The sequence below is a fragment of the Molossus molossus genome, unplaced genomic scaffold (genome assembly GCF_014108415.1).
Source record: "Molossus molossus isolate mMolMol1 unplaced genomic scaffold, mMolMol1.p scaffold_m16_p_3, whole genome shotgun sequence".
In the NCBI taxonomy this organism is placed as follows: domain Eukaryota; kingdom Metazoa; phylum Chordata; class Mammalia; order Chiroptera; family Molossidae; genus Molossus; species Molossus molossus.
This window is the reverse complement of record NW_023425366.1, coordinates 31,222,990-31,250,226: the sequence shown is the minus strand read 5'-3', so window position 1 is coordinate 31,250,226 and position 27,237 is coordinate 31,222,990. Positions and strand designations below refer to the sequence as shown.

At 38.4% G+C, this 27,237-nt stretch overlaps 2 protein-coding genes and 1 non-coding gene across 8 annotated transcripts in view; 2 read left to right on the top strand and 1 right to left on the bottom strand.

Annotated features, from left to right (window-relative positions):
* The window catches only part of MARCHF6 (membrane associated ring-CH-type finger 6), a 79,752-nt gene that overhangs the window by 7,493 nt on the left and 45,022 nt on the right, over positions 1 to 27,237 (top strand). For all 6 annotated transcript variants that reach the window (XR_004961650.1, XM_036279114.1, XM_036279117.1 and 3 more), the window contains exons 2-5: positions 13,213 to 13,309; positions 14,373 to 14,446; positions 17,668 to 17,811; positions 24,173 to 24,245. Coding sequence is in view for 5 of the 6 variants with exons in the window: in XM_036279114.1 (XP_036135007.1) it covers positions 13,213 to 13,309; positions 14,373 to 14,446; positions 17,668 to 17,811; positions 24,173 to 24,245 (388 nt within the window). In the remaining variant the exon portion in view is untranslated. The remainder of the gene's footprint in view (positions 1 to 13,212; positions 13,310 to 14,372; positions 14,447 to 17,667; positions 17,812 to 24,172; positions 24,246 to 27,237) is intronic.
* LOC118641681 (40S ribosomal protein S6-like) lies at positions 21,716 to 22,462 on the bottom strand. The gene has a single exon (XM_036279120.1). It carries the CDS (start codon positions 22,460 to 22,462, stop codon positions 21,716 to 21,718), a length of 747 nt encoding a protein of 248 aa, XP_036135013.1.
* Positions 26,445 to 26,608, top strand: LOC118642950. The gene has a single exon (XR_004961859.1). It is a non-coding gene; the product is annotated as a U1 spliceosomal RNA (small nuclear RNA).

The window sequence follows — 27,237 nt, the reverse complement described above, 5'->3', positions numbered from 1 at the left end:
AGACCAAAAAGAAATCATGTAAGAAATTATATGGCATAACTAGAAGGTTATAAATGTTGTGGAGAACAGTAAATCAGGAGGGAATGAGGAGTACCAGCATATGAGGAGGGGTTGCAACTTTAAATATGTCTCCTGCTCACTAAGAAAGAGCAAAGGAGGAGAGGGAGTTAGACATGCAAATAAATACTCTGTGGGCAGAATAGTGTAGGTGGATTGAATATCCAATGTGAAATCTCTAAATTGGGAATATGCCAGGAATTTTATAACCAGAAACCCCAGCTGATGTGGCTCAGTGGATTGAGCGTTGTCCCATGGACTGAAAGGTCCAGTTCGATTACTGGCCAGGGCACATGTCTGGGTTTCAGGCTTGATCCCCATTGGGGGTCATGCGGGAGGCAGCCAGTTGATGTTTCTCTCTCACATGGATGTTTCTATCTTTCTCTCTCCCCCCCTCTCTAAAAAATAAAAAAAAAAGTACTTAAAAAAAAAATAACCAGAAGGATCAATAAATGAGTTGGAGGAAGAGTAATTAAAATGAGGTCAGAGAGATCATGGGGCCAGTGGAGAGTATAGAGTGGGGAGTGCCTAAGGAGGGCTTAGTTGACTGACTTTTGTGAGATAGGGAACCACAGGAGGGTTTTGAGCAGAGGCAAGACTTAAATTGTCTTGCTATTCTGTCACTGGCTACTTCCTGAATATACCTATTTCCTGATCAACTCTTAAACCCAAATACATTTCTGGGAGCTAGAATCTGATTGACCCATTTTGGATCAGGTGCCTTCCTATGATCCAGGTAGCTGAGTGGTAATTAGAAAGATAATGTAAGAATAAAAATCATGTCCAAGGGTATAGATTTCCAGTTATGAATACGTCCTGGGGATATAATGTACAGTATGGTGACTAAAGTTAATAAGTAATACTATGTTACATATTTGAAAGTTGCTTAAAAGTTATCAGAACAAGATAATTTGTAACTGTGGTGATGCATTTAACTAGGCTTATTGTACAATATATACATATATTTTATCTTTATGTTGTACATTTGCAACTAATATAATATGTCAATTGTATTTCAGTTAAAAAAGAAATCATGGCTGGCTGTGTCCATTCTTGATCTGGGCAGACATCCCAAAAGTTGTGTGCTACATTGTTGAATACCTTCTAGGCTGGAATGCTGTGAATGATTAATATAGGTCTACCCTGGTATTCTTTTCCAGACAGGCTAATTTTAGTGGATTTCACTTCCCTACTGTAAGAACATGAAGATTGCTTATTTTTAATATAATACAGGTAGAAGGGAAAGAATTCTTAAAAAGGACAGGAATTAAGGCCCCAAGGAAAAGCTGTTACTAATTCAGACTATATTTTAGAATGTTATTGCAGTGAGCTAGGCAAGATATTACAGGCATATCTTGGAGATATTGTGGGATCTGTTCCAGACCACTGCAGTAGAGCAAGTCTCGCAGTAGAGTTCTAATCTTTCTGCTTGTGGAGATTCATGCTTTCACTTTAAAGCTCAGTAAAACAAAGTGTGCAGTAAAACGAGGTGTTCCTATATAGGCATTTAAATTAAGGCATTGGGAATAGAGAGAATGAGAAAAAAGAAACATCAAGGTAGAATTAATAGAATAATGATTGATGAGGTGATGTAGATGTAGGGGGAAGGAGCATTTAAAAATGATTGATGTCTAGTGTAGTTTCATCAGTTGTGAATGGGAAGAGAGAAGTTCGGTTTTGGACATTGTATTTTTGCAAGAGTTGCCATAACAAAGTGCTACATACTGGGTGGCTTAAGTAGCAGAAAGTTACTTTCTTACCGTTCTGGAGGCTAGAAGTTTGAAATCAAGATATAAGCAGAAGACCCACTGGTTCCACTTCTGGGAATATATCGGAAGAAACCTGAAACACTAATTTGAAAGTATATATGCCACCTCTGGGTTCTTTGCAGCGTCATTTACAATAGCCAGGATTTGGAAGCAGCCCAAGTGCCCATCAGTAGATGAGTGGATAAAAAAAGCTGTGGTACATTTATACAACAGAAAATTTTAACTTTAAAAGTTAAATCTACTAAATTAAAAAAGAAGGAAATCTTACCTTTAGTGACAGCATGAGTGGAACTGGAGAGTATTATGCTAAGTGAAATAAGCCAGTCAGAGAAAGACATGTACTGTATGATTTCACCTGGATATAGAATCTAATGAACAAACTAAACTATTAAACAATATAAAAACAGACTCATATACAGAGAACAAGCTGACAGCTGTCAGAAGGCAGGGGGCTGAGGGGACTGGATGAAAAAAGTGAAGGGCACGGCTGTTGTGGCTTAGTGGATTGAGCGACATCCCATGGACTGAGGTCCTGGTTCAAGGTTCAGTCTCCGGTCAGGGCACATGCCCATGTTTCAGGCTTGATCTCCAGTAGTGGGTGTGCAGGAGACAGCCAATCGATATTTCTTGCTCACATCAATGTTTCTCTCTCTTTCTCCCTTCCTCTCTCTCTAAAAAATAAATAAAAAACATATTTGAAAAAGGTGAAGAGATTAAGCAGAAATAAATAAATTAATAAACCTCATAGACACAGACAACAGTATGGTGATTTCCAGAGGGGAAAGGGGGTGGGGGAAGGTAGAAGAGGGTAAAGGGGGATAAATGGTGATGGAAAGAGTATTGACTTGGGATGGTGAACACATGATATGATATACAGATGATATAATAGAATTGAACACCTGAAACATATAATTTTATTAACCAATGTCGCATCAATAAATTCAATAAAAAATAAAAAGAATAGAAAATGGTATGTATCAGTAGGGTTGGGTTCTTCTGAGACTCCTCTCCTTGGCTTGCAGATTTTTGTCTTATCCCTCTCTTTATAGGGTTTCCTTCTGTATGTCTGTCTTAATCGTCTCTTTATTTTTATTAAAAAAATTTTTTTCCTGTATTGATTTTACAGAGAGAGGAAGTGAGAGGGAGAGAGAGCTAGAAACAGCAATGAGAAAGAATATCATTTGGCTGCTTCCTGCATGCCCCCCACTGGGGATCGGGCCCTCAACCTGGGCATGTGTCCTGACCAGGAATTGAACCTGTGACCTCTTGGTGCATGGGTCAGTGAATTCTCAGCCACTGAGCCACACCAGCCAGACTAATGTCTTTTTATAAAGCCAGCAATCATATTGAGTTAGGACCCACCCTAATGACCTCATTTTTTTAACTTAATTACCTCTTTTAAAGACTTTGTCTTCAAATACAATCATTCTGCAGTACCAGAGGTCAGGATTTAGATTCGTGGGGAAGGCTAACGGAATGGGGAGTAACTATTAATAGTTATAAGGTTTCTTTCGGGGATGATGATGTTAAAAATTAGATTATGGTGCCCTGGCCGGTTTGCATTGGCCCACGGACCAGTGAGTCACAGGTTCGATTCCGGCCAATGGCATATACCTCGGTTGTGGTTCGTCCCTGGCCCTAGTCAGGGTCATGTGGGAGGCAACCAGTCGATGTGTCCCTCTCATGTTGATGTTTCTCTCTCTCTCTCCCTTTCTCTCCTTCCCACTCTATCTGAAGATAAATAGATAAATATCCTCAGGTGAGGATTTAAAAATATTAGATTATGGTGATGATTTCATAACTCTGCAATTATATTCAAAACTGTTGAATTGTGTATTCTAAGTTGTTGAACTTTATAGTATGTAAATTATATTTCAATAAAGCTGTTAAGAAAGATAACTGAGATTTTACTACATACCCATTAAAATGGCTAGAAAGGAGGCAAGTCACATGTCCATATCTAATTTCAAGGTGTCAGAGTTCAGTCCTACCATATGCCCAGAAAGTAGAATTCCAGAAATATTTGATGACCAATGCCAATGATCTTTCTTCCCACGTGTCTATTTAGACACTACTGTAGGAAGTCTTGATCTTTTATTTATTTAATTTAAAATAATTAAAATTATTATTTTTTTCTGTATTGATTTTAGAGAGAGAGAGAGAGGAAAGGAGAAGGGGGAGAGAGAGATGGAAATATCAATGATCAGCCTCCTCTGGCATGCCCCTCACTGGGGATCTGGCTCTCAACTTGGACATGTGCCCTGACTGGGAATTAAACCAGCGACCTCTTGGGTGCATGGGTTGACATTTAGCCATGAGCCACACTGGCCAGGTGGAAGTCTTGATTTTTTAAATTGAAGTACAGTAAAGCCTTGATATAATGGACTAATCCATTATATGATAAACGGGTTTTCCGAATTCATATGTTAAAACATTGACAAATTAGTTTACCTGTTTTTACTTATGTAGACACATTTGTGTAATTAAAATTAAGTATATATGGCCCTGGCTGGTTTGGCTCAGCGGTTAGAGCATCAGCCCACGGTCCGGAGAGACCTGGGTTCGGTTCCCACTAAGGGCGTGTACCTTGGTTGCAGTTTATCCCTGGCCCTGGTTGGTCGTGCAGGTACAGCCACTTGATGTGTCCCTTTCACGTTGTTGTTTCTCTCTCTCTCTCTCTCTCTCTCTCTCTCTCTCTCTCTCTCTCTTCCTCTCTCTCCCTCCCACTCTGTCTGAACAAGAAATGGAAAAATGTCCTCGGGTGAGGATAAAAAAATAAATAAAATTAAATTAAATATATATGAAAAGTTTAATTTCACAGAAAGTTTTCTGTATGTATTACAGTAATTTTAAATTTATACTGAATAGGTCTTGTAAATGTTTGCATTCACCAGTCACCATGAGTAAACAAATGCACACAGCTGGGGCGTGGCTTAGCACTCCTGAGATCATGCCAGTCGACAACGGAACCAGTTACCACACATGACGTGGTGTGATCACATACTAATGATTTGCTGAACATTGTTTATGTGTGGTGACTTGGATTTAAATATATAGACTATAGTGGTAGATATGCAATATTTATGTCTTCGAAATTACTACAGTTTTTTTTCCTAGCATATGGCCTGTTTGTTAAAATTTGTTTAAAAAACAGTGAATTAATAACACACACACACAAAAACTCTCTTAATTATGAGCAAATCTTGATTAAAAGAATTTTAAAATTAACAGGGTATTAATTTTTACATGTGACATACGGACGGGAAATCTTGTTCGTTAAATCGGGGCCTGCCTGAAAAATCAAGGGTTTACTGTATAATTTAAATACAGTAAAATTTACCTTATTAATGTCTGTTTTTGACAAATGCACACTCACCTAGCCAGCACAATTAAGGTGTAGAATAGTTCCATCTCTCTCCAAAATACCTCAGTACCCTTTTATACTACCCTCAGACCCTGGCAACCACTGTTTCTGTTTCTGTCTGTATAGTTTTGCCTTTCTGAGAATGTCATAAATAGAATCATATAGTATGTAGCTTTTTTAGTCTGGCTTCTTTTACTTAACAAAATGCTTTTGAGATTTATTCATATCGTAGCATGTATCAGTAGTTCATTCCTTTTTATTGCTCAGTGTTGTTCTCTCGTAGGGATATACCACAGTTTGTTTATTGTAAAATACCTGGGTGCTTTGTTTCCAGTTTTGGGGAATTATGAATGAAGCCATTACATATATTCACATAGATTTTTGGGTTAACATAAGTTTTCATTTTATAAGGTTAAATACCTAGGAACAGGATTGCTGGTTTCTATGCTAAGAGTATTTTTTTTTTTTTCTTTTTTGACATTTTAGATATGTAGTGGTACTTACTATGATTTAAATTTTTTTTTATTGTGGTAAAATATATATAACAAGATTTACCATTCTAGCCATTTTAAGTATATAATTCAATAGCATTAAATATAGTCACATTGTTGTGCAGCCATCACCATCTTATGGTGATTGATTTAGTTTGCATTTTCCTAATGACTTAAGCAATTTTTCATTTCTATACCTTCTCTTGGTAAAATGTCTTTTCAAATCTTTTGCTGATTTTTGGTGGGGGGGGGCTGTTTTCTTGTTAAGACCTCAATAAGCTGGACAAAGGACTTGAACAGATAATTCAGAAAGAGAATTTAGTAAAATGTGAAACTGTCCCGCTTCACTAGTGATAAAACTGCTTTTTAATTAGCTGTTGTATTGCCTAGTTATTTTTATCCTTATTTCAATAATGCAGTGTATTTGGGAGAACATAGTAAATTTGGAAGAGTAGATAGTAAAGATATATAAAATACTGACATTTAATTGTGGAAAGAAATTCAAGAAAACTTGATCACACAAGCAAAGTGGTTGGGGAGGAAGTAGATAAAGTTGAAAAGAGCACTCTTTTGGATTGGGGGTTAGGTTTGAATCCTCATACCCTCATTAACTTGCTTGATAATTTAGTTGGGTCTCAGTAACTGAAATAGAGTTAGCCAATCTAATATAAATCTACTCTCAACTCAGCTTTGGCTGGCAGAGGTGATGTTGGGGCCGCATTTTGTGTGTGTGTGTGTGTGTGTGTGTGTGTTTATTATCTAAACATTTTCTCTCTTTCTAGGTTGCCCCTTTCCTGGTCTTTTGGCTAGTGAGAGCAGGCTTTTAGGGGGAAATTTTCTGTCTGTTCTCATTGGTGTTTCTAAGTTGCCACCTTCTCCACCTCTGCCACCAATCCAGGATATATTAAGCAAAATGCAAACCCAGAGAACTAACTGTCATGTGGTTCCTTGGGCACCCAGCTCCCTTGCTGGTCTGCCTTCTCTTTACCTTTTAGGCATATGTTTGTTTTATATATAATGTCCTGGGTTTTTAGCTGTACCTGGCAGGAAGAATGGGAAGAAATACATCTATTTCATTTTGATCTGGAACCTTCAGTCCTCTTGTAGTCTTTACTGACTCCTTCCTCTAGAGCAGCACTTCTCAACATGTGGGTCGAGACCCCTTTGGGGGGTCAAACGACCCTTTCACAGGAGTCGCCTAAGACCATCAGAAAATACATATTTCCTGATGGTCTTAGGAACTCAGACACTGCTCCTCTATCCGTCTCCAGGCGGGTCCGCCCACATGCAGATATGCCCACATACAACATGAGGAACTGTATTAAAGGGTCGCGGCATTAGGAAGGTTGAGAACCACTGCTCTAGAGGTAACCAGTATTCTGACTTCTAATGACATATGTTAGTTTTTCCTGTGTTTACTCTTTTTACACGTGGATTTGTATAGTAGGTATTCTTCGTGTGATAAATACAAATTGTTGTTTGTTGTTTTAGTTGGGTTATTCTCATGCTGTGTAGTATTGTGTGACTATATCAAGATTTATTTATCCATTCTTACTGTTGATAAGCAATTTGAGTAGTTTACATTTTGGAGGTATTATTATGAATAGTGCTGCTGTGTACATTCTTGTATATGTTTTTTTAACATAACTATATATAGGAAACTATTGATTTAAAAAGTAAGATACTTGCCCAGCCGGTGTGGCTCAGTGGTTGAGCATCAACCCATGCACCAAGAGGTCGCTGGTTCAATTCCTGGGTCAGGGCACATGCCCAGGTTGTAGGCCAAGTCCCCTGTAGGGGGCATGCAGGAGGTGGCCAATCGATGTTCTCTCTCATCGATGTTTCTATCTCTCCCTCTCACTTCCTCTCTCTCTAATATCAATAAAGAAAAAAACAGTAAAGTACTAGCAAAATATTATGTAATTATATATATAAACACCACACACATTAAAGAAGGAAAGTACTTCTTTTCCCCAGTCCAGATCCTCCAAAGGTAGCACTAGTTGCTTATGTCTCCTTCCAGAATAAATGGTTAGCTCTGCAAATTTATGCCATGTTTCAGATTTTTTTGCTGGAACATGGATTGGCAGAGAAGAAGCTTCCATTCCTTCTAGCCTACACACGGATTAGCTAAAGAAATTTAGCTGAGGATATAGCAGGTGTGACCTCTCTTCGGCAGCTTTTCCTGGCCTCCATTTCCCTAATAAGGTGTGGAAATGCCCATGACACAGTCTAAACAGGGCTTGGAGCCTGCTAAACAGTGAAATGTTTGCCTTAGAAATATTTTATAGCTAGGGTTTAGCACCATTTTAGTTGATTTACACCAGCAATCTTTGCCTTTCCATTTAGGGGGATGTTATATAAAGTGCTCTTGAACAGAACTCATATAGTCACATCATCATATGGGGGAAAAACAGTCAATACAGCAAGAGAGATTTGTGATAATGTTCTTTAGAACAAATTCCATATTTGAGACACTTAGATTAAATGGCTTTAAATTAGAATTGGGTTGTTGGTTGCACAGAAATAGGCTTTTAGGAATGTTGAGGCATACTATTTAGATCTGATTCTGCTTTCTTCTCCTAATGAAGATATAGCCAGTGAAAGTTTTATCACACTTTAAAAGACATGATTAGTGAAATAAGAAAATTGCTAATATGAATTTTCATATTACCATATGACTGATAATTCTTTCATCTCACCACTTCCCCATCTTTGGATTATTTTAAAGCAAATCCCAGATATGCTTTCTTTTCATCTGCAAATATGTATGTATTCTAAGAAATAACTTCTTAAACACATAACCATAATACATACCACTATCATACTGCTTGTTGCCTTTATCCTGAGTTTTAAAATGACTGGCAATGTTTTTATTAACAATGTTACTGTTCTTAGGATATAAGTCTACTAGGGATGTATGATTGATCATATTACTACTGTTTTATTTATTTATTTATTTACTTATTTTTGGTATGTGCCCCTAGCAGGAACCGAACCCGGGACTCTCTGGTCCACAGGCCGACGCTCCAACCGCTGAGCCATACCGGCCAGGGCATATTACTACTGTTTTAAAGTCTCTAGAATAATTCTCTTCTGTGGATAAGCTTGATATACATAGGTTCCTTTGTTTTTGATTTAGGGGGTTGCTCATTTTCCATTTTGATATAATTTTGTTTTATAATTATATAGAAGATTCTCATGGTTCTAAAGCAAGGTGATTCATATGTCTAATGCTCCATTATCTTTCCTTTTATAAACTTAATGGAGGCTTATGAAACCCCTGATAAAATAATGAAAAATTTTTACATGTGTGTATTTTGAGAGAATCATAGTTATTCTCGTTTTTTTTCACCCCCCCCCCAAAGATTCCAAGGGCAAAAAAATACTGGAACCATTACTATAGGGCAGTGGTTCTTGAACTTTTTTGGTTTCAGGATCCCTTTACACTTTCAAAAACATGAAGATTAAGAAGAGCTTTTATTTTCCATATGAGAAAATAAAAAAAATTGGAAATATTTATTAATCCACTTAACATACCCATTATGTATTAATATAAACTCTTTTCATGAAAATAACTGTACTAAACCCAAAATATTGGTGAGAAGAGTAGATTTGCCTTATATTTGCAAATCTCTTAAATGTCTGGTTTAATGGGAGGCTGCTGAATTTTTTTGCTCTGTGGCTGCATTCAGTCAGTTGTCTCATGTAGCATCTGGAAAACTCCACTGTAAACGGGCAAGACAATGACAGTAAAAGATAGATAGTATCTTTCTGTTACAATGAAAGTAGTTCTGACCTTGCAGAGGCAGGGTGAGTTCCAGTTTTCTAAACTGGACTAGATTAGGCAGAGTCTGGGTGTTTGATTTAGATTTGTTGTGTTTGCTTAGTTTTGTATTTGTTGGTTTGTCATTCAGAAGGATGGGGTCTTCTGAAAATCTGTGACCCCTCTTATTCAGGTATGTTCCTCAGTCCCCCCTAAATGGAGATCCAGTGTCTTAAGCATCCTCCCCTCACCACCCCCAAGCTGGCCGCTGCCAGGTCCTTGCCACAATTTCCTCCCGCCACGTGGGACAGGGTTGCCCTCGGGGCTGGACAACCCACCTGGATCCTGTTCATGTCCACTTGCATTTTGCTCCTAGTGTAGCCCTTGCATCCTGCTGACATTAGTGTGCCACAAAGGACAGTCCCTGCCCTACCCCAGTCCATTGCTGCATTTGCGGTGGCTGACCAGTTACTGTGTTTATGGAGGGCTAAGTACCCACTCTAATTGCGGTGGGTGACCTCGGTGCCCCCACCGCCTTCCTCTGCACTGTTCTGCTTATGGAACACCCCTTGCCACGCTGTTGCTGGTGTGTTCTACTTCCTACATCCACAGCTGCTGTCTTGAGAGATGCCTGGGGAAATCGGACAAGGTGGGACCGGCTTGGCTCCATGTTTGACTGGCCCACCCATATTTGTTCCCAACCCACCCTACATTGCTGATTTTGCAGTAGTAGCATGTGCCTATAGCTAAGTTAACCCTGGGCATCCAAATACTTGGGGCTGGTTGGGCAACGTTGCTAATGGCTTTGAATGCTTGTTCGGTTCCTACCTGGATAACTGGCATTCTAGAACTAATCCATGCCCACGGGCACCAGTGATTCTGGTGATTTTAGATAATTAAGGTAGATCCAGTACTTTAGGTGGAAGTCCGTAGTGCCTTAGGGTGATGGGGAATCCAGGTGATAGGGACTCGGGTTCGGTTCCATAGAGGGAACCTAATAATGGACTATCCCAACCAAGGACGGCAGTAGAAGCGCAAAATTACTTACTCCCGATTGGGGAAAGCAATGGTGAAAGACTGTACTGGACCCTTTTCAGATCCTATAGTTGGAATGAGTCCACTTTAAATCTTTTAAGGAGGATCCATTTCCATTGCACGGCAAAACTGGTGCTGGCAGCCTGGGTAATCCCAGCTTCAGTGCTGGGTATTGAATTAGGTGTAAATTGTGGAGTTTGGATCTCTGGCGTGCGGTCCATGGCAGGGGAGCCTTGGTCCCCATCCGCGCCCCCTGCCTCTGCCCTCCTGGCTCTTAGCCGAGTTTCCCTAGGCTGAAGTGTGCACTTGGAGAAAATTAAGAGTGCTCAAAGCCGGAACGAGCTTCCTGTGTGCTGCTGCTGGGTATCGTGGAATGCGAGCATGATTCAATTTTTTGTGTCGGAACTTCGCGGAGGCTGATAAGGCGGCTAACTGTTATTACACCAAGTCTTAGAGCAGTGCACTCGGACCGGAGTGGAAACTTTTTGCCAAGAATGCTTTAAGTAATCAAGGATGAAGGTGAAAGTGAGATTTGAAGAGGTATGGATCTCTTGTAGTTCTGTCTATAAACGGTGCAAACCGCCAGTATTATTTCCGTGAACTCCCGGCAGCTTCCAGGAAACCAAAGTCCGGGAGCCCCGGCATGGTGGTAGCTCGGGGGTCTGGTTTCAAAGCTGAATTGAAAGACACCGCAATGGAGTGTGCTCTTAATTTGACTTAGTCTAGACAACCCCACCCCGGCAGGGACAGGGTTGGTACTTGGGCAGCTCCTCTGTGGGTGGCGGTGTGAGGCGTTTCGTTTGCAGAATGATTTGTCTGGCTTATTGATAACCGGGGGTACTTGCGGGCTAACCGTTTAGGCAATGCTGAGTGCTCAGTATCCCGCATCTTCGACCAGTCACGTTCAGTTGCCGGAGATTAAGCAGTTGTTAAGCCTGTGATGCTCTTAAATGTCTGGGACTGCTTGCCGCACTGCTCAGCATGTGGGCACCCTGGTCCAGCGGTGCCAGGAGCCCATTAAATAACATTAGTGATGGTCTTGGATTGCAATTGTTCCTCATTAAGGAGTTCCCTGAAAGATATATGAAAAGATTGCATTAAGTCCCTGCCCCTTGTACATACTGCCCATGGCCCCTCAGATTGCACACTTGGGGTTGGCACTTGACTCTAGAAGATCACAGAGAAGATTGTTTAAGTGAAAGTTGCAACCAGGTTTTGGTAGGTGGTCCTGCAGGAGGAGCATTCAGGAGCGAGTCAGCATGATGGATCTGTTGCAGTTCCTTTTCTGTGATTATTCCTCCTTATGCTTCGAGCCACCCCTGGTGAGAAGATAAGATGGACAGATGTTCCTGAGAGCTACTTGTGGCAGTGGTTAGGAGGGTGAGGGATGAGCTGCTTCCCTCTTGGGGTAATTCCCCTTCCCCCAACCACCCCCAATCACCTGTGCTCTCGTGTGTCTTTCTGTCTCCCCCTCTGGTGGAATGAGGTAAAGCTAAAGGGAAGTCTGTGCTGCCCTCTGCTGTTACTATATTAAGTCCTTAGATGGGTTTTTGTAGAGTATAAACTATTAGGGGGCTGGGCTTAGGACTTTAACTTTATTCATTTCATTTATTTGTTTTTTTTAAATGTTTTTATTTGTTTAGGGAAAGGGAGATATAAATGTGTGTGTGTGTATACATATATATTGTTGACACTATTACAGATGTTCCCCATTTCCTCCCAACCCCTCTTTACCCACCTCCACCCAGCCCCCTCCTCTCCTCCCCAGGCCTTCTGTTGTATGTATCCATGGGCTATGCATATATACTCTTTGGCTACTCTCTTCACCTTCTTTTATCTGGTCTCTCCTCCCCCATGCCCCTCTGACCTCTGGAGACTTTAAATTTATTATTATTATTTTAAAAATATTTTTTCTTTGTTGATTTTAGAGAGAGAGGGAGAGAGAGGGAGAGAAAGAAACATCGATGAGAGAGAACATTCATTGGCCACCTCCTGCATGCCCTCCACTGGGGATGGGGCCCATAACCTGGGCATGTGCCCTGACCAGGACTGGAACTGGTGACCTCTTGGTGCATGGGTTGACACCCAGCCACTGAGCCACACCAGCCAGGCTTGGATACTTTAACTTTAAACTGTTGGGATATTAATGGTGACTTGATTTTGCATATTTATACTTAGCATTTGTTAGTTATGAAAGAGTGTAGTTTTATTTTATTTTTTTATCCTCATCCGAGGACATTTTTCCATCTCTCTGCCCAGATAGAGTGGGAGGGAGAGAGAGAGAGAGAAGCATCAACATGAAAGGGACACATCGAGTGGTTGCCACCCGCACGACCCAACCAGGGCTGGGGACAAACTGCAACCGAGGTATGTGCCCTTAGCGGGAACCGAACCCGGTTCTCTCTGGACCACAGGCCGATGCTCTAACCGCTGAGCCAAACCAGCTAGGGTGGAAGAGTGTAGTTTTAAATAAAAAATGTTAGTTTCAACTTTGTTATACTTGCAGAGCTCTTATGCCAAGGAACAATTGACCTTTTTATATGTTAGGAAATTTTAAAGTTATGTATGTTTTATTATCCTAATCACACCTTTTTGGTTTTCCATGCTGTTGATTAATGTTTTACCAAGTGATAGGTTCTTGCTTTAACATTCAGTATTTTAATTTTTGGTGGTCTATTTAAAAAAAAAATTATAACCAAAGATAATCCAATTTTTCTTTTTCATTAACAGACATATGTAGAGTGTGTCGGTCAGAAGGAACACCTGAGAAACCTCTTTATCATCCTTGTGTATGTACTGGCAGTATTAAGTTTATACATCAAGAATGGTGAGTCATCCTTTTAGAAAATTTTATGTCTGAGCTCCAGTTTGTCATGTATATATGTAAGGGGGATTGTTTCAAGGAACTTTCTCTATAATTAATTATTTTAAAAAATTTTGGTTGTGAATATTTGGAAATTACCCATATTTCTTACTGCTAAGCCATGCCATTTAGTATATTGTTTTTCAGGTGTATGTGAGTCCTGTTTATTTATTTCTACCATACAAGGTTTATTTTGTTCATTGGCAGTGTTAAGGTTTTCTAGTTTTGCTTGGCATGGTAATAGCTTACATTATGAAATTCTTTGTGCCAAGTAGTGCTCAGTGTTTTTACACATCTTTACTATTTAATCCTTACAATAAAACCACAAGGTGGAGTTGTTATTGTTATTATTATGCAGATGAAGAAACTGAAGCATAGAAAGGTTAAGTAAACTGTCCTAGGTCACATAGGCAGCAAATTAGTTATAGAACCAGGATTCAGACCTAGCCCCCAGGATAGCAGTATTATCAGACCAGTATTAGAACTGATGTTGATGTTTGGAGACTCTCTCATATTCAATTAGCTTTGAGGAGATTACACTTTAAATTAATGTAACTGTTTTAATAGTAGGAATACATATTGTTTTTATCTTTACTGTTATTCTCTATCTTAGAAGGCATCTGTTATTAAAAGTTTGGAATATTTAAAATTTTAAATTGTTAAAATTATAAAAGTTCTGTGAAATGTAACATTTTATTTAATTTTTAAATAAATATGTTTCTATTAAATTTTTTTTTTAGAGAGAGAGCAGGGGAGAGAGAAACATCGATGTGAGAGACATACATAGATTGGCTGCCTCCTGCACGCCCCCTACTGGGGATTGAGCCGGTAACCCAGGCATGTACCCTGACTGGGAATCCAACCTGGACCTCCCTCTCTCTCAGTCCATGGGAAGACGCTCAGTCCACTGAACCACACCGGCTGAGTGAAATGCAACATTTTAATAAAATAGAACATTAGTTTTCAATGAAACCTTAAAGTTTCCTTGTTATAAATACTGTATTTATGAGTGTATTTGTAATTGCAGCTTAGTTCAGTGGCTGAAACACAGTCGAAAAGAATACTGTGAATTATGCAAGCACAGATTTGCTTTCACACCAAGTAAGTTTTTTTTTAGAAGTTTTCACTGCATTTTTGGGCTATAACTGGCCACATAAAAGTGTTTAATGAATATAAAATAACTACTTTTAATTAGTTTGTCTTTGATAGTAATGAAAGGTCTCGCTTTAGAAATTATTTTTGAAAATACATCTCATCTTTTAACACACTCATACATGAGAGATAATGATCATTTTAATTTGTGTGATATTTATTTATTTATTTTTTATTACGGACAAGTTCAACTGTATCCACACATGTACACATCACTCAGTTTAACCCATTTTCAACTCATGGTCTTTACATGCTATTAATTGTGTTCTTGTTCTCCACCTCTCCATTCTTCATAATGCATATGCCATTATTTATAATTTCATCGGTACATATTTTAGTATGTATCTCTAAAAAGTAGGGGTTTTTTAAATTTTAATTTATGTTTTACTTTTACTTTTTGTTAATCCTCACCTGAGGATATTTTTCTATTGATTTTCTAGATAGAGTAGAAGAAAGGGAAGGGGAGAGGAAGAGAGAGAGAAATAGAAAGAGAAACTTTGATTGGTTGCCTCCCACACAACTCCAACCAGGGCTGGGGATCGAACCTGCAACCCAGGCATGTGTCCTTGACTGGGAATTGAACCCAAGACCCCTTAGGTCTGAGGGCCAATGCTCTAACTGCTGAGCCAAATTGGCCAGGGCAGTAAGGATTTCTTTTTTAAAAATATGTTTTTATTGACTTTTTTATTATTTTTTAAGATAGAGAGGAAGGGAGAGAGAGAGAGAGAGAAACCTCCATGTGAGAGAAACATTGATCCGCTGCCTCCTGCATGCCGCCTACTGGGAATTGAGCCTGAAACCCAGGCATGTGCCCTGGCCTGAATGGAACCAACACCTTTAAGTCCATAGAACGATGCTCCATCCACTGAGCTACATCAACCAGGCAGTAAGGATTTCTTTTTTAGAAAAAGAAACATAACTATAATACCATTATTTATCCAGAAAAATTAATAATGATGCCTTGATTTTATGAAATATCATATCACTGTTCAAATTTGGGATATATTTTGAGTTAAAAGTATATAGATTGGCCCTGGCCAGTTTGGCTTAGTAGTTGGAGCGTCGGCCCAAGGACCAAAGAATTGCAGGTTCAACTTCCAGTCAAGGGCACGTACCTTGGTTGCAGTTCGGTCCTGGCCCCTGGCCAGGGTCATGCGGGAGGCAACTAGTCAGTTGTGTCTCTTTCACCTCGATATTTCTCTCCCTCTTTCTTCCTCCCACTCTATCTGAAGATAAATGGAGAAATATCCTTGGGTGAGGATTAAAAAACAAACAAACATGTAGGTTGGAATAATAATAAGGACAAAGTTTTAGCTCACTTTTTTAAATGAAGTTTTTATTTATTTATTTATTTATTTTATCCTCACCCGAGGACATTTTTTGTACAGATAGAGTGGGAGGGAGAGAGAGGAAGGGAGAGAGAGTGAGAAACATCGACGTGAAGGGACACATCGAGTGGCTGCCACCCGCACGACCAACCAGGGCTGGGGACAAACTGCAACCGAAGTACGTGCCTTTAGCGGGAACCGAACCCGGGTCTCTCCAGACCGCAGGCCGACGCTCTAACCACTGAGCCAAACTGGCCAGGGCTAAATGAAGTTTTTTTAAGCTTAATATTTTATAAGCCTATAGTAAATATTTTACAGGTCTTTAAAATTTAAATTATATTTTATTATTCCTGTGCTTATTGATTGATACTTAATTTTGCAAACTTCATTGCAAACAATTAGAGACTATACTAGCAAATTGTGAAGAATTTGAAGCATAATATTGATTCTGGGATCTTAGTACATTGCCCTCCTCCCTCAAAGGTTTTTTTGTATTTAAGTTTTTTTTTTTAAGTATTTTGAGCTGCTGAGTAACAGTGCTATAAATTAGTATTAGTTTTACTTTGTTTTTATGTGATGAGTACAATTTATTTTTTTGATTTTAGAGAGAGGAATTAAGATAGAGAAATACTGATTTGTTCCACTTATTTATACATTCATTGGTTGATTCTTGTATGTGCCCAGACCAGGGATTGAACCCACAACCTTGGCGTATTGGAAGGACGCTATAACTAACTGAGCTATTCGACCAGGGCCAGAATACAATTTAATAAAGTCATTACAGTTTCACTTTTAGAGTTTTGAATTCATCACCATCAAAATGTCAATTCTTTTGTTTCATAGTGTTTAATTTTTTGTAGGGTGTAAAAACTCAACAGCTTAGTTATAGCAAACTGTAAGACTAAATAATTGAATATCTTCATGAAGTTTGATTAGAAATACTTGTGAGCTTTTTTACTTTGAGGCCAATAAATTTTAGTTTTCATTTGACAGTTACATGCTGTATTCTTTATCTTTCTCAAAAACTCTATTTACTGATTTAATGACTTGTTCTTATATGTCAAATATCTTAAAGCAAGTGATCTTTGTGAGTGTGGTGTAAAAAGTTACTATTTGTTAATTGTTTATCCCTTAATGTTTGTAGCTGGGAATAGTTTTGTGATAGTGTTCTCTTAATATAGATATTATTAAAACTTTATGCATCATAATTCTTGTTTTGGCCTTACTGGAGACATTCTACTTCTATGTCCTTTCAGAGATACCTGTGGTGGAGCAGTGGTTTACATTGGAAATATTTCTAAAACATGGCATAATGTCTTTCTCTGAGCGTATTGAACAAAATTTTACCATTTGCAGTGTTAATTATTGTGCTAAAATTGACAAGTGGGTGACTAACAAATGCCAGTTTGCTTCTCATAAAATGAATCTGCTGCAGATTGTTATGCTTTTTGAGTACTATTTCTGAGGCTTGTATTTGGAAGGATGGTTTATTCTTGATGACATGTCATCATCTTAACTTTTTTCTCCTGTTAGCTTTATCTGATCTTTTATAATCTGGGAAACCAGATAATTATATTGTTTGAATGTTAAAGTATGTGTAAATTAGCTTGTCATGAAGTTCATGGCTTTCAGTGAGATGCAGACTTCTCTTGAATCTTTTTTTGTTGGCTTCTACATAAATGTGGTATTACTATAAGTATTTGATTCATTTTTTATAGGAAAAATATTTAAGTGTAATACAAATATTGAAAGTTAAGATAGCTTTACATGCCTATTTTATATTTATGAATTAATCTATTTTTTAATTTTCATGAAATTTTATGTACTTTCCCCCTATAATAGTTTATTCCCCAGATATGCCTTCACGGCTTCCAATCCAAGACATATTTGCTGGACTGGTTACAAGTATTGGCACTGCAATACGATACTGGTTTCATTATACACTTGTGGCCTTCGCATGGTTGGGAGTTGTTCCTCTTACAGCATGTGAGTATTCATTCCTCTGTGGTTGGAGTTAATAACTATTTAATATTGTAGAGTAATATTGCATGATACTTTTATTCAAATGATGTTTAATTATTTGATGTTATTATGTCATATATTAGAAAAGCCTCACTTAGGAAACATTATTCACCTGGATTAAGAAGTTTTTTGTTTTTTTTTTATCCTCATCCAAGGGCATTTTTGCATTTATCTTCAGATAGAGCGGGAGGGAGAGAGGGAGGAAGAGAGAGAGAGAGAAACATCGATGTGAGAGAGACACATCGACTGGCTGCCACCCACGCGACCCCAACCTGGGCTGAGGACAAACCACAACTGAGGTATGCACCCTTAGTGGGAACTAAACCCAGGACTCTCTGGTCCACGGGCTGACACTCTAACTGCTGAGCCAAATTGGCCAGGGCAAGAAGTATTTTTTAATACGCCAGTTTTCTTGCATGAAGTGGGAAAGAAAAAATACAGCCTACAGAGGCCAATAATGAGAGTTCGTGAAAGAATTGGAAAAGCAATATCAAACCCTACTAATAAGGAACTTGAATTTTATTTCTTGGAGTTTGTTAGAGCTTTCAAGGATAAAAGATGGATTCTTTTGAGATTTTTTTTCTCCTTTTAAAGGACTCATATCAAATGGTCCTGAATAAGTGGGAGGCTTATCTTTCAGATACAGGAGGCTCTCAGAGAGGTTGGTATACTAACCCTTAATTGATAACTTTGGGGTTCTTTGTTGTTCTTAAAGGCATGGAGAGGGGTATATGGTACCAGAATATAGAGATAGGTTTTTTCGAGTTAAATACAAACAAGATTTTTGAATAAATATAGTTAATATTCTAATGTCTCCTTAAAATAAAATAAACTTGCTCATTACTGGAAATGAAAATCTTGGAAGATACACCAAATAGTGGAGTAGGTGCTTTGGTGAACTAGAAGATTGAGCAAGGGTTCTCTGGGATGTAACTCAAAGAGACAAGAAGTTGAAAGTATGAGAGAAGAAAAGAGATGCAAGTTTTTTTTAGTATCTGCCTAATAGGTAGTTCCAGAAGGTAAGAGGTAATGGAAGAGGAAATGATTAGTGTTTTATAAATTAAAAGAGAGCTAACCATGATAAAGTAAAGAGACTCAAAAACCTAAATACATTCCAAAGTTTTTCAGTGCTGAGTAAGGTGTTGTATAGATGTTATGCTTCTAGATTATCCCACAAAGTAATGAAAATCAGATTGATGTCAGACTTAAAATCAGCAAATATTTTGCTGAAACTAGAAGACAGCAGAAACTTCAAATTCAATACTAGAAGACAAACTTCCAAATTTGACAAAATTTTGAACCTAAAATTTTCTACCCTTAAATTATTATCAGATGGAGGAGCAATTAGACATTTCAGTATGTTCAAAGGATTAGGCAGTTTATCACTCAAACTATGAAAAATGTGTTTGAGAATGTACTTGCATAAAATGAGCAAGGAATCAGAGGAAGAAAGTTGTGAGCTACAAAGAAAAAGAAACATGTCTTACAGCTAAATTGTAATTGTTTTTAATCTACAATAATTAATTTTTAGGTAATGCTTAGAACTAAAATTCTAGATCTTAACGTGGGAGAAATTGTGAGGGGAGGATAGAAATGAGAGCTGGTTAAGTTGTTTTATTTGTGGGAGGTTGTATATGTAGATAGGAACATGTAGTATAACTGTGCATTAAAAATATAGGGGTAACCAAATAAGAGGCCAGAACTAGATCCACACCTGCTTTGTTACTTGAGTAATACCAGAAGTGCCACCACTGTTTGGTGGAGAAAAGACTTTTTCTTTAAAAAAAAAAAATTATTTTTGTTTTAAATTGATTTTGAGAGCAAGAAACATCCATGTAAGAGTAAAACATTGTTGGGCTGCCACCTGCATGCCCCTACCAGAGATCAAGCCCACAAACTGGACATGTGCCCTGATCAGGAATCAAGCTGACAACCTTTTGGTACACAGGATGGTATCCAGCCAACTGAGTCACACTGGCCAGGGCAAAGATGATCTTTTTTCATAAATGATGCAGCATCAACTGGATGGCCAAATGGGGGAAATGAGCCATATCATTACCTCACACCTTGAACAAAAATTAATTCAAGAGGGATCATTAGCCTAAATGTGTAAAACCAAAAAACTCCTAAAACAATAGAATTACCATAAAAGAAAATACTGATAAGTTGGACTTTAATTAAAATTAAGAACTTTATTCATGCTCAGATATCTTTAAGATAGAAAGGCATGCCACAGAGTGAGAAAAGATATTTGTAATTCACATATCCAGCAAAGGACTAGTATCTAAAGTATATAAATAACACAAATCAGTAAGAAAAAGGTAGACAACCCAGTTAAAAAGTGGACAGAAGATTTGAGCAGGTGTTTCTGGAAAGATTATTTAAACAAGGAAAGGTGTGCAGCATCATTGATGATCAGGGAAGTGCACAAGAAGATACTGCTATGTACTCAGAAGAATGGCTAAAATTAAAAGACAAGACAATGCCAAATGTTCCTAATGATATGGAGCATCTGGAACATATGTACATTGATGGTTGGAGTATGAATGGTATAACCATTTTGGAAAATTGGTAGTACCTACCAATGCTAAATATTACAAATACCTTAAAGTACGGCCATTGTTTTCCTGGGAATGCAATTAACAGAACTAAGAGCCTTGTGTTCACAAAAAGACACATGTATAAGAATTATCACAGCAGCTTTGCTAGTAGTAGTTAAAAACCAGGACCACCCAAATGCCTACCAACAATAGTAGGATGGATACATTGTAATTTATTCAATACAACTGAATACTACATAGCAGTGAAAAAAGAACTGACTGTTGTGACATGGATGACTTTCACTTTGTGAAAAAGAAGCCAGGCACCAAAGAGTATGGATTGTATGATTCCATTTAATCGAAATTTAAAAATAGGCCAAATTGGTCTATAGTAATAGAGATCAGAATCGTGGTTACCTCTTCCCAGAGATATTGACTAGAAAGGGGCTTGAGGGAGCCTTCTGGGGAGCTAGAAATTGTGAATGTCTTGATCTGGGTGGCAGTGTTCTAGATATATACATATATAAAAATTTACCCAAACATATACTTAAGGTTTATGTAAATTTTACCTTAATAAAAACTAACAAAACAAAACTTAAAGGAGAATAGAAACAAGGTGATCAGTTTTTGTCCTGGGGAGTGGGAGTAGGAAACAATAAATAAAATTTGTAAAGTCCTACAAGACAGAAAGACAGGAAGGGAAGGCAGAGGGAGGGAAGTAAAAGAGATAAGGATAAGGGTAAGTGATCATAAGGGTTTAGATTTCTCTTTCGTAAGAGAGCCTCACAATTATGCACATTTAAAAGTGTTCCACTAAAGAGATTAAGTACAAATCAGCCCAGATTAATGCTAGAGGGATTTGTTAGCAAATGCTAGCAAAATGCAGGAGTTTTAATGAGCCAGATACATCTAAGATGAAAAGCTTTAAATGGGGAAAGCATTATATTTCATATTAATAAAAGGTGTAGTCCACTAAGAATATAAAACTTAAGAACTTTTATATTACAGACAATAGGACTTAAATATACAAAGCATTCAGTTGTAGTGGAAGACTAAATACCGCTTTGAATTCAGTAGATCAGATAATAAAAAATTAATAGTTTAATACAGCTAACAAGTTTGATTTCTGTTCTGACTTTTTTATACACACACATACACACACAATTAAAATTAAATTATATCACACTATACATACTCTGTAACTTTTTTCTTTTAAGTTAGCAATGTACCCTGTTTTTCATGTAAGTACATGTTGAGCTACCTTATTTTTATTTTTATTTTTTTTGAGATTTGATATTTCTTGTTTATTTGTCACTCTTAGAAAAAGCTCATTGTTGACTGGACTCATACTTAGAGGTAGAAGCTCTCAGAGAGGACAGCCTATGTCTCTTGGCGATCTGTTCCTGGCACTTTTCTTTTGCCTCCTTCATTCTCTCAGCCAAAAGTTTAGCATATTCTGCAGCCTCTTCCTTATTTTTCTTAATACGTTGTTTCTTCAGAGCAACACGCCGACGTTTGTGTTGCAGGACATGTGGGGTAACAAGTCGCTGAATCTTGGGTGCTTTAGTCCTAGGTTTCTTACCTTCTTTGTTTAGGGGCTTCCTCACAACATACTGGCGGACATCATCTTCAGAGAGATTGAAAAGTTTTCGGATTCTGCTAGCTCTCTTGGGACCCAGGCGACGAGGCACAGTAGTATCAGTGAGACCAGGAATATCTTTCTCCCCTTTTTTTACAATGACCAAATTGAGAACACTGAGATTGGCATCCACAATGCAACCCGGAACAGATTTGCGCTTCCTCTCTCCTGTCCTCCTTGGTCTGTAGCAGGAATGCCCCTTACTCAGGAGTAGGCACACAGGGCCATGGGTCAAGACGCCCTGCTTCATGGGGAAACCTTGTTTGTCGTTCCCACCACTGATCCGAACCACATAGCCCTTCCATTCTTCACCCAGGGCGCCAGCAGCAACTTCTCTGGCCATACACTTCTCATAAAAGGTTCGAAGTTTGCATTCATTGTGCACTTCAATGAGTTTCTGACAGCCAGTGGCTGGGAAAGAGATGTTCAGCTTCATCCTGAAGCAGCCGACCGCCTCCGAGGCGCCACGAAAAAGAGGCCCAACTTCCGCTTAGCCCAGATCACATAGTCACCAAGCTACCTTATTTTTTAATGACTGCATAGAACTCTGTAATAAGGCGGCTTGTCATTTATGAATCCATTTTTCTATCTACAGACATGTAGTTTATCATTAGTTTTACTCTGTTATCATGTGCTTGCTTTGAATATTTTATATACATATGTAAGTTATTTCTTTTACAGAAAATCTTTTCTTACTATCCCATTTTGACATGGTTTTTGAAAACAGCCATTGAAGTCACTGAAATTTCTGATACAAGGCTATAGGGAATGTTTAAACTAATATGCAAGTTCTGGTTTGAAAGAAAATTTTAGCTGTTTCCTCTTGGCCCCCATTTCCAAATCTATTCCAGCCTCTTTTTTTTTTTTTTTTTAAATCTTCACCTGAGGACATTTTTGCATTTATTTTTAGAGAGAGGGAGAGAGGGAAGAAGAGAAAGAGAGAGAGAGAGAGAAATACCGATGCGAGAGAGACACATCAACTGGCTGCCACCCGCACAAACCCAGCCGGGGCTGGGGACAAACTGCAACCAAGGTACATGCCATTAGCAGGAACTGAACTCCAGACTCTCTGATCCGCGGGCCGACACTCTAATCTCTGAGCCAAACCGGCCAGGGCTACTCCTGCCTTTTTTGACTAAGAGGATAAAGGAATGATGGCTGTGCCTATATGTTATCTTTTCTCTTCATGGTCAGATTTAAGATTTTCTCTTTTTGAGAACCTTGAATCTGTGTAATTTAAAAATGGTTATTAGTTTGCTGTTCATGGCATTGGAGTATGTACTGTATTGAGAAGTTATCTTAATTTCAAAAATTTGTACTCCCAAAATTGAAACTCTTTAATTTCATGAGCAGACTCAATGAATTTAGAATTCTAGGTTAAAAAGTTCTTCATATTGTAATTTTGAAAATATCTTTAGATTTTTTTCTCTTTCAGACATCTAAGCTCATTCAATAAAAGCATGCAAGTGAATCTAGAATCTAAACTTTTAAACATTTTTGTGTAACTTTTCACTGTCACTGTTTTTTTTCTTATCCTCACCCAAGGACATTTTTGGATATTTTGTTCAGATAGAGTGGGAGGTAGAGAGAGAAAGAGAGAGAGAGAGAAACATCAATGTGAAAGGGACACATCGAATAGTTGCCACCCACACAACACAACCAGGGCCGGGGATAAACTGCAACTGAGGTACGTGCCCTTAGCAGGAACCGAACCCAGATCTCTTGGAACTGCAGGCCAACGCTCTAACCGCTGAGCCAAACTGGCCAGGGCCACTGTCACTATTTTTATGTTTGACCATTAAACAACTTTTTTATTTGTTGATTTTTAGAGAGAGAGAAGACGGTGGGAGAGAGAGAAAGAGAAACATCAACCTGTTGTTCCACCCATTTATGCATTCATTGGTTGATTCCTCTGTGTTCTCTGGTTGGGGATTGAACCCAAAACCTTGGTGTAGTGGGACAATGCTTCCTGGTCAGGACCTTTACAATGTTTAAAAAAATTAGTATTTTGAGACTCAGCCTTTTAAAGACTAAATGTTTATATCAGTGTCATTCACCGCATTCCACTTTACCTGTTTAATTGAACAATTGTGTGTGATTTATGACAAGAATTGTGACTGTGTGCCATTGTGCCCTTTTTTGGTAGGCCGAATCTACAAGTGCTTGTTTACTGGCTCTGTGAGCTCACTACTGACACTGCCACTGGACATGCTGTCCACGTGAGTATGAACCTTGTGATGGTAGAAGGCTGCATAATGTAGATGGTGTTTGTTTTTCCTCTACAAATATATATATATATATATATATATATTTTTGTTTTGAATCCTCACCCGAAGACCCTTTACCATTTATCTTCAGATAAGTGGGAGGGGGAAGGAGAGAGAGAAGGAGAGAGAGAGAAACATTGATGTGAGAGAGGCACATTGACTGGTTGCCTCCCACACAACCCCAGCCAAGGCTGGGGACCAAACCACAACTGAGGTACATGCACTTGACTGGAATCGAACCTGTGACTCTTTGATCCATGGTCCGACACTTCAGTAGCTAAGCCAAACTGACCAGGGCTGTATGTATACTTTAAATCCTCACCTGAGGATGTGTTTATTGATTTTGTTTTAGAGAGAGGGGAAAGAAGAGAGAAACATAGCTTGGTTGCCTCCCGAACACATCCCAACCAGGGCCAGTTATGAACCCACAACCTAGGTATGTGCCCTGACTGGGAATTGAACCCTGGACCTTTCAGTGTACTGGGTGACACTCCAAACCAACTGAGTTACACCAGCCAGGGCTCCTCCACATGTTTATTTTTGTTATAATTTGAGAAGTTTTTCTGTCCTGAAGACAAATAAGAATTTATATCTCTTTTATTTACTTATTTTTTTATCCTCACTTGACATTTTTTGTTTTTTTGTTCAGATAGAGTGGGAGGGAGAGAGAGAGAGAGAAACACTGTCATGAAAGGGACACATCGAGTGGTTGCCACCGCATGACCCAACTAGGGCCGGGGACAAACTGCAACTGAGGTAGGTGCTCTTAACGGGAACCGAACTCGGGTCTCTCTGGACGGCAGGTGGACGCTCTAACCTCTGAGCCAGACTGGCCAGGGCTATATCTCTTATTCTAACAGTTATAGCTACAGTAGAAGTAGCTGACACACACACACTGTAGCTGATATACACACATGCTGTTTGTTTTAAAATATACTTAAAGGACACTTTTGTAACAGTGGGCTGGGTTGTTAAATTGGTTGTCATGCATTGTGGGATATATACTATTATGTTCACATGCTGAGAGTTCATTTCACTATGTTTTTTGCAATATAGACATTTGAATTAAAATTTATTTTTTAAATGTTTCTCGTGGTTATTAGAGTCTGAACGATAAAAACATGTTCACTATAGTTTTACTGTATCTTGATTTAACATTAAGCATTATAATTGCATTTTCTTGGGGAAGACATATTAGATGTTTTATTTATTATTGGTGTCAGAATTAGAAATGCTATAAATGATTAACTATGTCAAGATCGTTAGAATATCAAACCTGAAAAAGATTATATGTGTATTTACTACATCTTCTTTTGTGCCCAACTGCCATTAAGTTTCTGATCCTTATGTCAGTAAAGGGAAAAAGCAGTGATATACTCTTTTGGAACAAAAACCTTCAGAATATATCACCATCAAAATAAGCCACGTGGCAACAGGAGAGCATATTACGTTTCTGATAGGACAGAAATTGAGGAGGAGGTCTTTTAATTTTGTGTCTATCATTTTAATCATGGTTGAAAATACTTAGAAACATTAGATGTGTCTGCAACACATCTACTTGCTGGTTGTATCTCTTTTTGGATAGAACAGGTGAGTTATGTCTATTTCTTTGGCAGTGTAGGGAGTAGATAACAAAGGTTTTGAACTTGAACCTTATTTACATTAGAATTGTTTTTTTGTTTTCATTATTGAAGAATGGCTTTAAGTAATATTTAGAAGTAGACAGGGGCTTTGAAATTAGGGCACTAAAAGCTGTGGCCATAACATAAAGGGGAAGCAGTAATTTGACACACTTCAGAGATTGGAAATGGTGTAAGAAGACAACCCTTTGTATAAAAATATAGGCCTTCTGGGGAGTGATGCAGTAGAAGCAAATTGGACAACATTCCTATTTCTAAACATCAGATTTTCATCTCAGCCATCCAGAACACAGTCTTAATACAGAAGCAAGAAAACTCAGTCTTAAATGGCCCAGCTGTTATTCATTGAGTCTGTATGTGAAATAGTTCACCCCTGACTTTTATCTAGGAATTGTGTATAAAACAAAGATGCATATTAGAAGTAGTGGGCAGTCAGAAAAAAGCAAGGGTGACTGCTGAGAGTTATGGAAGTTATATTTTAACATCTGTAAACCAATGAAAAAGCCATTTCATACTTACCTGGCAGGGGAGATACCATGATCATGAAGGTGGTTTTTCCAGGGCGAGGCTTGTCCATTGCACTAAGGATGTGCTAACCCCTGCGATTTCCCCAAATGTGAGAAACTCAACTGCGTAATTTGTGGTGGTGGGGGACTGCATTTGTGCTTTCCCCTGCTTTCTAAGTGACAGATTTCAAACAGGGCAGTCTTATTCCTATTTGTTCAGTGCTAAAACTCCAAATATCATTGTAGTTTTTGAGAGTACAGTATAATAGCAAGTCAGTATCTCAGTTGACTAGAAAAGGTGACTTGAGTTTCCACCTGTGTTGCTTAATAAAGTAAAGGTATATTACTTAAATGGCTTCTGTTGTAAATGGTTAAATGTGTTATTATTTATCACAGCTTAAATTGATAGACTTTGGCTGTGTGAAAAACAGGTGTTTATGGAAGCCATGTCAGTGAAAGTGCCTGATAAACAATGTGGCATTACTACTTGGAACCATTTAACATCAGTTGTTTGGCAGATGTGATCACTTAGATAATGCACTGAGGTAGCTGGTTGTAACAGAAGAAACCCTGGCATTGAAATAGAAAAGTTTCTGCATCTGCCATTTTGGGCAAATTACTGACCTTTTTGAATCCCAATTTCCTCTTCTGTAAAATGAGAAAGGTTGTGCCTCAGGGATTTGGGTGAGCCATTCAAAGATTAAATTCACAAATATATGTAAAAACTGTATGTGAAGTTTGAGCGTTACATTAATGTACAGCAGAATTACCACAGAAGCTCACTGTTGTCTGCCTTAT

Excerpts from the sequence above, each read along its gene's own strand:
- LOC118641681 (XM_036279120.1), bottom strand. The coding sequence starts at position 22,462 with ATGAAGCTGAACATCTCTTTCCCAGCCACTGGCTGTCAGAAACTCATT.